This window comes from Phaethon lepturus, unplaced genomic scaffold (genome assembly GCF_000687285.1).
Source record: "Phaethon lepturus isolate BGI_N335 unplaced genomic scaffold, ASM68728v1 scaffold2799, whole genome shotgun sequence".
NCBI lineage: Eukaryota > Metazoa > Chordata > Aves > Phaethontiformes > Phaethontidae > Phaethon > Phaethon lepturus.
This window is the reverse complement of record NW_010561026.1, coordinates 65,401-79,311: the sequence shown is the minus strand read 5'-3', so window position 1 is coordinate 79,311 and position 13,911 is coordinate 65,401. Positions and strand designations below refer to the sequence as shown.

Below are 13,911 nucleotides of genomic sequence, written 5' to 3'. Positions count from 1 at the left end.
ACAGTTGAAATAGTAAGTGCCATCTGGAGGCATTTAAAAAATACTTTTTTTTTTTCTTCTCCTTTCTCTTGTCTGGTATTTAATTTTCCTTCACTTTTCAGTTTTGGTCCCTGTGTGAATTAGCTTTTCCCTAGCAAGTAAGACAGTAACAGTAGGCATATATCAAATGCCTGGGGAAGGCTAAGAAAGTGATCCTGAAAAGAACAAGCAGAGTGTGGTGTCTAGGTCAGGAGCCAAATGACAACGCTCACACAGGCAGTTGAGTCTCTACAGGCACTGCAGCATGTCGGTGCAGTACCTCATCCTTTTGATGTCAGCAGTTGGTGGTTTCTAAGATTGTTGACTGTTGCAAAAAACCACAAGAGAATGAAGTCTCTACTTGCAACCACATGAAGCTTAGCAGGATCATTTGAGCACAGTAGGCTTTGGCTGTTCCTCCCATGGTTGTCATAGCCAATTCAGCTTTGTAACGATGAGCACTTGGCTACTCCCGTTTGCCCTGAGCTGTTTAGTCTCTCGGAAAGTGAGAGTCAATTCCTGTTCTCCTGAATTGCCTAGCACCACATGGTGTCTTATGGGTCATGCTTGAAATGATTACTCATTTCTTCCCGTGCTGGTACCGCTCTGTAGTACAAGTGCCACCAGAACTGTCATTGGCTGGGTGCTGTCCCCACATGCAATAAGAGACTGCGTGCATCCCTGAGAAGTTAGCCCCGTGAGGGGACTGAGGTACCCATCTCTGGGACAGGTGTTCACTGTCCTAAAACTGTTAGGCAGTTTAGCAAGGCACTTAAGTCAGCATTCATAACAGCCGTTACGCTGAGTGGGGGGTGCTTAGCATGGGCAAGAAGTGCTGAGGGGAGCACCATGTCCACAACTGTCCTTCTCCCAGGCCTGGCCACGTAGCTGCGGCACTGAAGGCAGTGTTGTGGGAGAGATGATTTACACAGTGAACCAGTGCCTGACCTTGGTGGCCAAAGTCATCTTGTGTTTAGGTGACTAGTTCTCTGTGGCCTTCAGTGTGGCCACTCATCACACCTCAGTAGCTAGAGCACTTAGCAGCTAAGGTTTGCTATTACTGTTATCACAGATACACTCATCCTGGTGGGCCAAGCAGCTCCATATCCATTTCAAGCCATCTGATAGTGAAGCCCTGAGAGGCCAAATCATATGTGGGCTGAGAACAGGCCTACCACATGGAAGAAATGCTGAGCTTGGTCGTTGAAGCCATTGTAATTCAAACAGAAGGAGAAGAATATGTTCTCTGCTACTTCTTTTGTAGCCCTGCTGGAGCAGTTATCAAGAAGGGGAAAGTGTGGTGTTCAGGCACTTCCTCAGCTTGAGCAGGTTCAGAGCTGCAGCTCTCACACCTCAGCAAAGCTTGGTGTAGAGGCAGCACCAGGACTGGGCTGCTCTTCACCTGAATCATTGTGTGGCCAATAACTCAAGGTTTCAGGGGCCTGTCCCTGTAGGCCACTGATGAGGGCACTCCTGAAGGAGCAGGTATGGGTGGTCCTAGCCTTCAGTACCAGGTCAGTGCAAAGACCCTGTGATCAGACCCTTAGCATGGGAAAGGATTAAACAGACTAGCTACTGTGCAAGTCTGGGCTGAGGTCCCTCCATGTTGCAGGAGTCAGGCCTTTGATTTAGCTCCAAACTGAGGAAGTAGCTAAACCACGTTTCCACACGCTGGCTTGTTTTCTGTGAAAGAATGAAGTGCCTCCAGAGCCAGATGGAGTTCTTGTGAACCTTTTTTTCAGTTGGCTACTTAAATTCCTTTGTACATCTGAGCTGTACAAATATAAAATGTACCGTTGTCCTCATTTAAAAAATGGAGTAATGAAGCATACCAGCCACAGGAAATGCAAGACAAAGGGAATTTAGATGATCTGGATACTATCCTTAGTCAGAAGCACATACAACTAATACACACAGGTCTTTAGATTCCTAGTTCAATGTGTTAATCTCATGATCATCTTTCCACTCCAGTTGCATGAATAGATGTGCCCCGGCAATATCTCTTTCAGCTGTTACAATAGGACATTACAATAGGTAATAGTTTTAAACTAAAAGAGGGCAGATTTAGACTAGATATAAGGAAGAACTTTTTCACAACGAGGGTGATGAAACACTGGCACACGTTGCCCAGAGAGGTGGTACATGCCCCATCCCTGGAAGCATTCAAGGTCAGGTTGGACGGGGCTCTGAGCAACCTGACCTAGTTAAAGATGTCCCTGCTTATTGCAGGGGGGTTGGACTAGTGACCTTTAAAGGTCTCTTCCAACACAAACTATTCTATGATTCTATTGCTAGGAGAGGAGTAAATGGTTTCATGGCCTGCCTTTTTTTCTCAGACTTGCAAACATTTCAAGGAGTAATATAATTTTTAGGTCACATACAAAAATGTTTCTCTGTTTCTGGAGTGTTTTGCATGTTCTTGTTTGTTCTTTTATTCATCTTTCTGTTGCATTGCAGTCCAATAACAGGTCTTCCTTTTCTCACCTGCCAGAAGCTCCAAAGTTCTGTTGTATCCATGCCATATCAGGGAAGGTCAGGTACGCTTGTGTAGTGCTGGTTGTGCTTCCCGCCTGTGGAGTGGATCGTTGACTGTATTCTGCTCTGTAGGTTGACTCCTATGATGTGACTGTGGAAGAAGACCTTGGAGAAATTCAGCTAATAAAAATTGAGAAACGAAAATATTGGTACCAGGATGACTGGTACCTTAAGTATATCACTGTAAAAACGCCAGTAGGTGACTATTTGGAGTTCCCATGTTACCGTTGGATTACAGATGAAAAAGAGGTTGTCCTTCGAGATGGAAGAGGTGAGAGCCATAAGAAACTTGATTTCCTGCAGAACATCCAGAATTCTTCTACCTCTCATTCCCCTTTCCCCATATACCTCCCAGTCTTCTCTCTGACATGGAGACCCACTACCAGTCCCCTTCTGCATTGTAGGGAATGGGCTTTCCCTGCTGACTAGGACTGCTTTCTGCACTTTGTTGAGCTGGGCACTGGCAGTTGAGTTGGATATTTTGGTAAGCACATGCAAGGAGGAGTCCTTATGCTGGGTTGTTACACTCGTCTTGAATTTGAAGGCTGACCCTAATGCCAAATTTTTGTCTGCTCCACATCTGCAATGCTGGAAGCTCTTTTGATCTAATTAGAATGAGTGTCCCATCTTTGTTTCATACTAAGCTCCTACGTGGCCCATGATTAATTGCTTGTAAATTGTCTTGTTTTCTTGAGTGTGAGATAAAATCCCAAAGTAGGCTGCTTAGCAGGTGAAAGGACTGACTTGAAACAGCAGCTTCACTTTTCACCCCTTCTCTTTGCATGCTGTCGAGTCCAGGAGAAGGCAGGGTGAGATGGATATGACCGCTACAGTAAGTAGTGGTGACCAACTAAGAAAAGTGTTACAGCACTTCTGTGGTGGCCTGTTGGACCCGAAACTTGTGTTTTAACTATTGGTGATTACCTGCTTGCTGTGATCAGGGTTGGGGCAGACATTTGTTACTGATGTTTGCTTGTTCCCCTCTGTGCTTCCTAGGGTAGATTGGCTGCTGTAGTGGTCTGTAGCATGAGTGCCTGAAAAGAGCTGAAACAATATATGAGGTGGTAGGAAATAAAGATTTATCTTCCCATTAAGTTTTTGGCTACTCCTGGCTGAGGAATTTTGCATTTGAAGCCTTTTGTCCTATAATAACAACTATGTGTCAATTTATTTTTGGTCTCCAGAGGGACTTTCCATTTTTTATAATTTGATTTATATCAACTGTAAGACTTCCATGGAATGCATCTTTGTGTGGCTTTCAGAGTATGGTGAGGTAAAGGACAAAAGCAAGTGAAACCTTATTGCTAACTTGAATGTAACCAGCTGGAAACCTTTAGCCATATATGTTATCAGTTGTTTTACCTCTGATATTTCCAACTCCAAACCCCAAACAGCTGTTTCCATGAAACTCCTGCTGGCTTTATCTGCCTTCCGTTTGTGTATGTAAAGTGAGTCACGTATCTTGTCCTTTCTGTGATCACTAAGGAAGTCTCTGTGTTATTTAATGGTATAGTGAATACATGGTCAGAAGAGAAGGATGTCTGGAAATGAAGCCACACTGTTTTTTCTTTCTGTTGTCATGATAAGAAGATACGATTATTGCCCCAGGCTGACAGGGGAGAGCACAGCTCAAGGAGAGTGGAGAGGAGATGTTTCATGGAGATGTCTTTTAGCAGAGAAGATTAGCTGGAACAATGTTGTCAGTTCTCTTATTGATAAAAATTCCCTTCGATACTGAAATGTAAAATTAATTCCCATGACCCTATTCAGACCATTTAACACTAGATATGTACAGCAAGTGTCTACACTAGGAATCCAGGTTTTATATACAGTTGAGACAGATATTCCTAGGTTGAGCTAATAGCCCCTTGGAGGCACCAAGTTAGGAGCTTGTGTCCTTCCACAGATTCTCTAGGGACCTGTGTTTCTACTCAAGGTACTAAACTAGATTGTGTAAGCATTTCCCACATAAACTTTGTAAAGGTATAGATCAGAAGTTTGAAGGTTTGGAAACTTTGCTCTCCTTCTCAAGACCTGGGCAGTGATAGGTCGAGGAACCTCATAACCCTGTCTCTTTCTCCTGTTTCACAGCAAGGCTCCCCCGGGATGACAAGACCCAAATTCTCAAGCAGCACAGACGCAAAGAGCTCGAGACCCGGCAAAAAACATACCGGTGAGTTTCCCATAGTTCCCCAGAAGGTCTAGGGCCTCTTCTCATCAGGTCAGAGTTTGGCAGACTATGTTCAGATTATCATATTGCTCTAATTACTGGGCTGCTGGATAAGAGAAAGCATAAGTTACAATGTTGGCCATATATGTTTTTTTCTTAGATGGAATTCACTGTAACTGATGATCATCCTGATGCAAGTGGCATTATGAGATACTTGAATCCCAGATAAGCCTATCTGGAAGGCTTAAGTGGGAATTCAGTGGTACGGTCTCTGCGTGGGGTCCGTGGCACGCAGTTGTGCTTTCAAGGAAGTCTTGAAGGCAGATTTCTTTTGCCTTTTACAAGCAGTACTCCAATTTTGGAACATGATCTGAACACGTCAGCCCTTACTGGAGCTTTTTGGCTGCTGCAGCAAGCTAGTTTCAGTTGTTTCTCGCACTGGGGTGCAGTGGAAGGTCTCTTCCTGTTTGAGTGGACTGGAATGTGCTATCAGAACACAGTTGTGATGACCACCTTTATATTGTCATAGACAGTTTTTCCTAATTAAGGTCACAATGGTAAAATGCTGTCTTTTATCAATGAGTAACTCCAGAAGGCATTAGACATTTCCTTTTCCTAGAGACATACTCTCTGTTAAAATAACAGAAGTTTCTTGCACTTTTGTCTCGTTATCTTCAGAGTAAAGATCAGAAGGACAGAGGGTCCATTCATAATTGATGGATTGGGGCTTGGTGTGTATGTTGTTGATACCATTTGACTAAGAAAGGATCTTGCTTATGAATTATGGGAAATAGAGCAGATGAAAATATAGTTCAAAAAGAGGTGTGGCACAAAATTTTATTTACATATGCAAAACGGAAGACAAAACCATTTGTAATTCCAGGGAAATAGCTATTTACAATTCAGGTACATAGCTGATAACACACAATGCAGTCTCTGTGTGGCAGGCAATGTGGAAATACCGTGGAAATGGTATTCTTTACGAATCACCTTCTTTTGTTTTGAAGTAAAAATGAGGCACAGTGCAAGAACATACATGGTAGAGAATGTGTTCATGACAATTTTGAGGTAAGGCTTTTCTGGGGAGCTGAATCAAGACTATCTGTGTCACGGAGACTTGCCTTTTGGAGGAATCTAAATACATGTCTGAGTACTTTTAGCTGCTGTATCTCAGTTCTGCAAAAATGTAGCCCCAAGAATGAGTGTGTGTCAGGCAGCTGTCTCTCTCTGTGTCCCTTCCCCTCCCAATATATTTGAAGCTACAGCCAATTTCAACCAAATGTGACAAGTGTTTGGAAATATCACAGATATTGTTATTTCAAGTTTTGTGAAGGTAGGTGGCCAAGTAGATGCTTTCCATTGTACTTCAGGATTCTGTAGGGTACTGGTAGGTATTGATGTGGTATAAGTCACTATTTTTGGTCCAAATGCATCTGATGCAAATTTACTTTATAGAGTTGAATAACAGAAGCAATGTAGGTAAAGGAATGGTTAATCCATAACCTTAAAATCCATTAGCCTTAAAAAAGGTTATATGGTTAATCCAACCTCTCTTGTTTTCTCAGCTGGAAGGAGTGGCATCCGGGCTTTCCCCTGAGCATTGATGCCCTTTCTCACAGTGATCTGCCTCGTGACATTCAGTTTGACAATGAGAAAGGAGTTGACTTCATTCTGAACTACTCTAAAGCGTAAGTGTTTGTGGAACTTTAGGAGTTTTGCAGAATCTCTTCTGGGGCAGGGTAAGGGTCTGACCACCTTTTAGATTTCATCGAAATCTCAAAATCGGATTCTTTCCTCCCAGCTGGGCCTGCAGTCAATCAAAGTAGGAAAGAATTGAAGTTTTTTTTTTTTTTTTCTTTAAATATCAATATTTTGAGCTTTTCATGCTGGGAACAGAATGAGCCTCTGCATTCTCATTAGACACTGTTTTGGCTGTAGACGGATGGAGGAGGCGCTGGTGAAAGCACAGGAAGGAGGACTATGGCGCGCGGTACCGTAGTCTTTCAACTTCGTTCTCAGAGTCGCCCCCTAGAGGTACTTCTCTGCCCTGACTGCAATAATTCAGCCTTTCAGTCACATACTAAAGAAGATTGTATCAATGCACCCCTGAGACCCTACTGAAGGAAAGCTGTTCTGAGCAGCTCATCAGTTAAGCACATCTGAGTGTAATCTGCTTGGGGAACAAAGTCACTGTCCACCCACTTGCACATGTCATGCCATCGAAAAAAATGGAGTCCTAGCCATTGGATGAGCCTGAATGATCAATCCTGCAGAGCTGTTTGAAATAGTACAGGGTTAATGAGGCAAACAGGACCTCTCTGGCCTGTGAGTCCCTTCTGAGCTGCCTAACATGCCCAGGTCACATCACACTATCTCAGACATCCCACCATACTGTCAGATGGTGGGTTAGTCTGAGATGAGACAAGACTGGTCCAACATCACCCACAATTTCTACATCTGTGATTCTGTTAATATGCTGGTGTCTTCATATTTTGGAAGGGTGTTCCTCCCATTATTTGGGTGATCAGATGGAGATCTGCAGAGGTTGGTAAGAACTAGGGAGTTTAACAGCCATACTGAAAAACTTGCAGCTTCTAATAACAGTGAATACTTGCTTATCCGAGTCCATCTGGGGAACTGACAGTGACTGAAACCTTACATGTCAGAGCATCCTTGGTGTTACATTTATACAGCTGAATTTCACTACCAACACAGAGTCAAATCCCACGGCTTGTTCAGACGGAATCTACCTGCTTGTTTTCTAATTTGGAAAATTGGAAACATCAAAGAATACATGATTTTCTGGCTATATTAGCTCTGCTGTAGATTTCTCCATATATCCTCTCTCCCACACTCCAGGATCTGTTTTTCACAATGGAATTATGCTTTGTAACACCAAATCTTTTTTCTTTTTTTTTTCTTTTTTTTTTTTTTTTTGTAGCAGAATAAATCTCTGACAGGTGTGAACAGGGTGATGGGTGTGTTTCTGCAGCACATATGGCCTGGTCAACCTAGATCTTTCAGAGCTAATTGGAATAAGGCATCTGAATAGTTTTGAAGACCAGGGGTCTCTAGCTTTCTATCTTGTGCAAACTAGGATGTTAGGAGAATGACAGAACAGGCTGTAGAGTGTGTGCTTTTGTAGCATTTTAATGCAATATTAGCTGTTATACTGGAGAAGTGGCTGTGGGGTCACACAAAGAGTTAGATTAGTGGTACAAAAGACAGGTAGATGCTTCCTGTCCCCCAGTTTTACCCAATGGCACATTTATTGCCTCAACTTTATATCTATGTTTAGACTTCTGAAGAACCAAAACTCTCATCTTTAATATGAGCCAGAGGCTGATGTTTCTTCTCACCTTATGAAATACCTTACTCCTCAAGCAGCCCTTTAGTATTCAGTGGATTCATAAAGCTTTAAGAAGTCTTGACCATAGGTCCTTGGAAAACTCTAGACTATGATGTTCCTTTTCCACAGACAGGTATTAGAATCCAGCCCTGTAAGGGTCTTTTAGTCATCAGATAATGAACTTGATAATGGCCATCAGAAATAGTTCTTTGGGAAAATAAATTAAAAAAAAAAGGCAAGAAAAATGAACCAAGAAAACTGTGGAAGTTTACACAGTGTTGTTTAAAGGGCAAGTCAATTTTTTTATAAGGCCAGAAGAGATTATTCTTGATCAGTAGTCAGGACTTCAATACAATGCAGCCCAGATTACCACAGCCAGTCTCTAATTCTTAGTTTTATCTTCTTTCCATGGGCAAACTGACAAGTTAAATTATCAATTTGAATTTATCAAATTATCAAATTTGATAATTTCACTTGCTTTACCTCCCAGAAAGCGCTGGAGGAGACCCCATGCATATCTGTGAAGTGCTCTGAGATTCAATTAGGTGGGACAACAGTACAACATGTTCACAATGAAAGAGAGCCAGGGTTGAGACCATCCTGAAAAAGGGAAAAACCCATCATAGTTGTTTTGTTGTGCTGTTTGTGAATAAACCCGTGGCAAAACCAAGAAGAGGTCATCTCTGGTTTTGGATGCTGTTGCTCCTGCATCACTCAGATCTCCTAAATGATCTGGGAAATAGCTGTTTTGCACTGGCTAACACCATGCCAGAAGCAAAAGCTCTTGGAAAACACAGGATTTGTAAAAGTTTGGAATACCATGCTATTGCTAAGGTAACAAGAGAAGATCCCAATGACCTTGCATGGTGTTTGTATATTTTCACGTCTCCTCTTCCCTTAAAGGACTTATTCCTTGCCCTTTCTGAGCTAGACTGTTTCCTGAAGCTGGGCCAACAGAAGAGCCGCACAGTGTGTGCTTTCTCTTGAAGTTCATCTGTGATTCAGACACCTAGTATCTATCCAGAAAGTCCTGCCCAGTAGTTACCCTCCTTTTGATCCTTGTACAATCATTCTGTGTCCCTGTCAGATATGAAGAGACCTCTGGAGATGTCTAGACCAGCATGATCATAACCCGGACAAAGGAACTGCTTCTGCACTGAGCCCAGGCGGGGTGCATGTTAGAACGGACTGTTTCTGCTGCTGCATCTGGCAGCTGTGTCCTGGGCTGCATCAAAAGAAGCATGGCCAGCAGGTTGAGGGAGGTGATTGTCCTCCTCTACTCCACTCCTGTGAAACCCCACCTGGAGTACTGCATCCAGCTCTGGGGCCCCCAACATAAGAATGACATCGACCTGTCGGAGCAAGTCCAGAGCGGGGCCACAATGATTATCAGAGAGCTGGAGCACCTCTCCTGTGAAGACAGGCTGAGAGAGTTGGGGTTGTTCAGCCTGGAGAAGAGAAGGCTCAAGGGAGAACTTACAGCAGCCTTCCAGTACCTGAAGGGGGCCTACAGGAAAGCTGGAGAGGGACTTTTTACAAGGGCATGTAGTGATAGGACAAGGGGTAACGGCTTTAAACAGAAGGAGGGTCAATTTAGGTTCGATCTAAGGAAGAAATTCTTTGCTATGAGGTGGTGAGGCACTGGAACAAGTTGCCCAGAGAAGTTATGGATGCCCCATCCCTGGAAGTGTTCAATGCCAGGCAGGACGGGGCTTTGAGCAACCTGGTCTAGTGGAAGGTGTCCCTGCCCATGACAGTGGGGTTGGAACTAAGTGATCTTTAAGGTCTCTTCCAACCCAAACCATTCTATGATCTCCTGTTCCAGGCTAGAGAGTGCTTGAGTTTTACTTCCTAACATGCTTTCAGGCACCTCTTAACCTTGACTGCCATCTGCAGCAGCAGTAACAGTCCATTCTACATGCACCCCATCTGGACTCAGTGCAGAAGCAGGTCCTTTGGCTAGGTCATGGTCATGCTGGTCTAGTGCCCTCATCCAGATGACCACTTGCTGTTTTTCCAGGCTTTTGGTCCTCTTCAGCCCCTTCTAATCCAGTTCTTTTTAAGGTGCCTCAGTCTAAGTTTACTGCTTATAAATCCACCCTCCTAGAATTCTTCCTCAAATTCTGTTTGGAAGTATTTCCTGTAACACTGTGACCTTTCTTTACTCCATTATGTGCCCTGCTTATCTTTTTGCGATGTGTGTGCTTTTCTCTGTGCGTTTGAAGCATTAGTGGAAAGCCAACTCTTTTTCAAATTAATTATTTGCTTTCTATTCAAAATAAATTATTTCTATTTAATAAGAACAGTTTATCATTTATGTAACAATTTAGGGCTTGTCATCTCATACAAGGTGAACTTGCTTGACTGTGTTGTAGACAAAGTGCTAATTCAGCAAACTATTCTAAGTCAGAGGTTTCTGGCTGCCAGCACCCTATGTTCATGTGATGTCTGCAACCAAGTGACTTGGTTCCTGAGATTAGAGATGAATGTCAAGTTTAACTGTCTGCCCAAGTAAATACAGAGCTCTCAAAAAGTCATGCCTTGCGTTGTAGGGATCCAGTCTGGCCTTGGTCTCTTAGACGCTTACAGGAGCTGTTCTCTGTTCTGGAATTCTGTCTGGTCTGATCTTGGGTTGTGTTTGCTCTGACTTTATGCAAATCACTTAATCTTTTTGTGTCACCGTACCCCCCTCTGAACTGGTGCTAATAATGATTTTAGCACTTCCAGCAGATGCTAACTGCTGACGATGTGTGAAGCACTAGTTTTTCTGACTATGGTTTTTGTATGACGTAGGTCTTACAGCACAGACATTGTAGGCTGCCAAGATGTCCTGGTTTCAGCCAGGATAGAGCTGGTTTTCTTCACAGCAGCTAGCGTGAGGCTATGTTTTGGATTTGGGATGAGAAACTGTTGATAAGGTGCTGATGTTTTGAGTTGTTGCTAAGTAGTCAAGGACAGTCCAGCTTCTCTGGAATCTGCATATTATTCAGCCACTTCTCCTTTTCGTCAGTCCAGTGGTGGAGAATGCAGGCGCTGATCTCTCTACCCGCTTAGTTGCCGGCTGGGGCTAAACCACGATGAAAGAGCAGCTCTAGAATGGAGTTCGATAAATGCAGTAGCAGGGACCGGACTCGTGAAATGCTCTTCATGCTTGTGTGTAGGTGTACAGGTGGCAAATTAGATTCTGTAGGGTGACCAATCTCACATTCCACCACTGAAAAATTTATTGTGTATATAAAAGATATATAAAAGGGTGGAAAAGAATGAGGAAAGATTTTGAGGAAGCTGGAGCTGATTTTTTTCGAGAGGTTTTGTTTCATTTTGTTTTTAGGATGGAGAATCTTTATGTCAACCGTTTCATGCACATGTTCCAGTCGTCCTGGAGTGATTTTGCAGACTTCGAGAGGATCTTTGTCAGAATCAGCAACACAATCTCTGGTGGGTTTATCAGCATTTTTTCATGTTTGCAGCATAGAATGGCTAATTAGTTGTCTTGAACATATCTGATTAGGGTGGAAGGGGGTGACCCACACTTCTGCTTTCCCATGATTTTTCATAAATAAACTGTAATCTCAGACTGCTGATCACACCAACAGCCCACAAGACCAAAAGCAAAGCTATGATCTAACACAAACTAAAATTAGTGGGAATTGCTCAGTGGCCTTCTCTGTCCTGAGCTATGCTGGAGGTCAGGCTGGTTGGGCATCATAGTCCCTTTTGGCTTTTAGAAACGTATTTTCAGGTATGTGCAAGTTCCATAGCATGAATTTTCAGAAGTATTTCACATCTAAATCTAGAGATGGCTTAGTGTGAGTGCTTTTCAGAGCATATTAGCTGTTAAGATATTTTCAAAAGTTTGATCGTGTATTTCACACTTCAGCCATCTAAATACCTGGAAAACCTTGCAAAGAGGCATGTTTGGAAATGTTGTACGCTAAAAGCAAATGCTAGGGAGCAAATGCTCTGGTCTCTGTTAACACAGACTAGATCAAAGGCTGTTGCCTAACATCCCAGCTGTGTGCTTGGTCCTGGCTGCACTGCTGCTAACGGTCCTGGCTTCTGGTCCCTGTCCCACCAGGGGCGGGTACAACTGCCTCAGCTCTGCCGTTCTAACCTCACCTGTAGCTCCCCTCAGTTCTTGTGGGCCACTTGTGTCAGTGACACAGGGCAGCTCAGATGCTTTTCAATGGTAAATTGTTCCCAACAGAACATTTTGACAGAACTTCTTTCAGGCATGAAAGTGCATGCTCTTAGGCCAGCAGACCTGGGGATGGGTTGCAACGAGCTGGGAATGACCTGTGAGCTGTATGAATGACCTGTGAGCTGTATCATCTTCACCTGGTCCTGCTGCAGCCAGGATGGGCAATCAGGCCACAACTGGAGGAGCTGTGGTTCTTACTCGAAATTAGTGCAAGTTAGGCGTGACAAGGCTTGTGGCATTTATCCAATGCCATGTCATCTCTTTAAAAAAAAAAAAAAGTCAGAATTAGTTGTGCATACTGCATTAAATGTCTTGTTTGTCATTTCATACTCACATCTTCTTACTAAAAGACATAAATCCCTAGGAGTGTGTGTTTCGCTTTTGTATTTGAGGCCACTCAGTTTCTGCAGTATTGTTCATACTGTTAAAAACTCCTTTCTGTAAAGCAGGGCTGGGAAGCCTTTGTTTTGTGAGCCAGACCCAACCTTCTGCTATCGCCCATGGTTACATTATTTTACTTTATTTTACTGTGTTATTAGATATAGTAGATACACAGATACAATAAGTGGGTTAGCGTGTGGTTCCTCCAATGTGTGTGAATGGCCTGTTCAGACTCTGAAAAGAAAAAAGCTTTTCCCTCCTGCTCTGAAGTCTTGCTTCTCTTCAGGCTGCCTAAGGACCAGTTAAGAGAAATAAGAGTAATTTCTGCAGTCTTGGGTGTAAAATAAAGCACACAAGCTAGCCAGAGCTATTAAAAACTAATTACAGCAATTTGTTATGTTTAATAAGATTACTTCCTAATGTACTTTTAACCCAGGAATTAGATATAATCTACAATTAATTTCATTGATAACATTTCCATACTCATGAGGAAAGTTCTAATTATGTGAGTTTTAAAGTTAAGCATCAGTCTCAGTTATATTAATGCAGCTCTGAATCTGCTTATTTGCAAGCCTTGGCAGAAACAGGGCTAATGGAGAAGGTAGTTCAGGGTATTTTTCAGTTATGCAGTTTGTGTCCAAGGTGATGAGTCATTTTTTGCTTGGTGTAGACTTCAGATACAGCTCCAGACTCATTATGCAATTGACAGATTATGTAAATGTCAGCTTTAAGTAAACTTAGCTTTTTTCCGCTCTGTTAGAAAGCAATGTGGGGTTTGAGACTTTTGTTTTAATTACCACTGCACTGCATTCCTTCAGGCCTATCTTTTTCATCCTTTCACCTTTTGTAGAAAAATAAATTGCTTTCAGAAAAAGTTCTGCCTTGTCTGAAAATAAGCAATAGCAGAAAACTTTACTTGCTTCATTTTTCCCCTGAAGACACCTGGGATTTTTCACATTAATTATTTTTTTTCTGACTCTGAACTTGTAGGCTGAAGTGGCAACATGACATTATGTAACAGAACGCTGCAATTGTGGAAAACATCCAGTAGTACTACATATGTAATAGTACAGAGATGGAGTACCTAAAGCTAGCATTTTATTAAGAAGAGATGTTAATCTGGGTTTGTATTAGCAGTTGAAAAATAAACAGAGGAAGAAAAATGTTAACCAAGCAAGACAATGAATGAGCAATTTTACTGAGGCAAAGTCAAAACCCTTCCCCAGGTGTTCCTCATCAAACTCTAAGAGAACTGCT

At 42.7% G+C, this 13,911-nt stretch overlaps 1 protein-coding gene across 1 annotated transcript in view; it reads left to right on the top strand.

Moving 5' to 3' along the window:
• The first annotated feature begins 1,505 nt into the window (after positions 1-1,505).
• ALOX5 (arachidonate 5-lipoxygenase) overlaps positions 1,506-13,911 on the top strand; it is a 27,046-nt gene continuing 14,640 nt past the window's right edge. The window contains exons 1-5 of the mRNA XM_010293836.1: positions 1,506-1,532; positions 2,626-2,824; positions 4,645-4,726; positions 6,289-6,411; positions 11,404-11,510. Coding sequence (XP_010292138.1) covers positions 1,506-1,532; positions 2,626-2,824; positions 4,645-4,726; positions 6,289-6,411; positions 11,404-11,510 — 538 coding nt within the window. The remainder of the gene's footprint in view (positions 1,533-2,625; positions 2,825-4,644; positions 4,727-6,288; positions 6,412-11,403; positions 11,511-13,911) is intronic.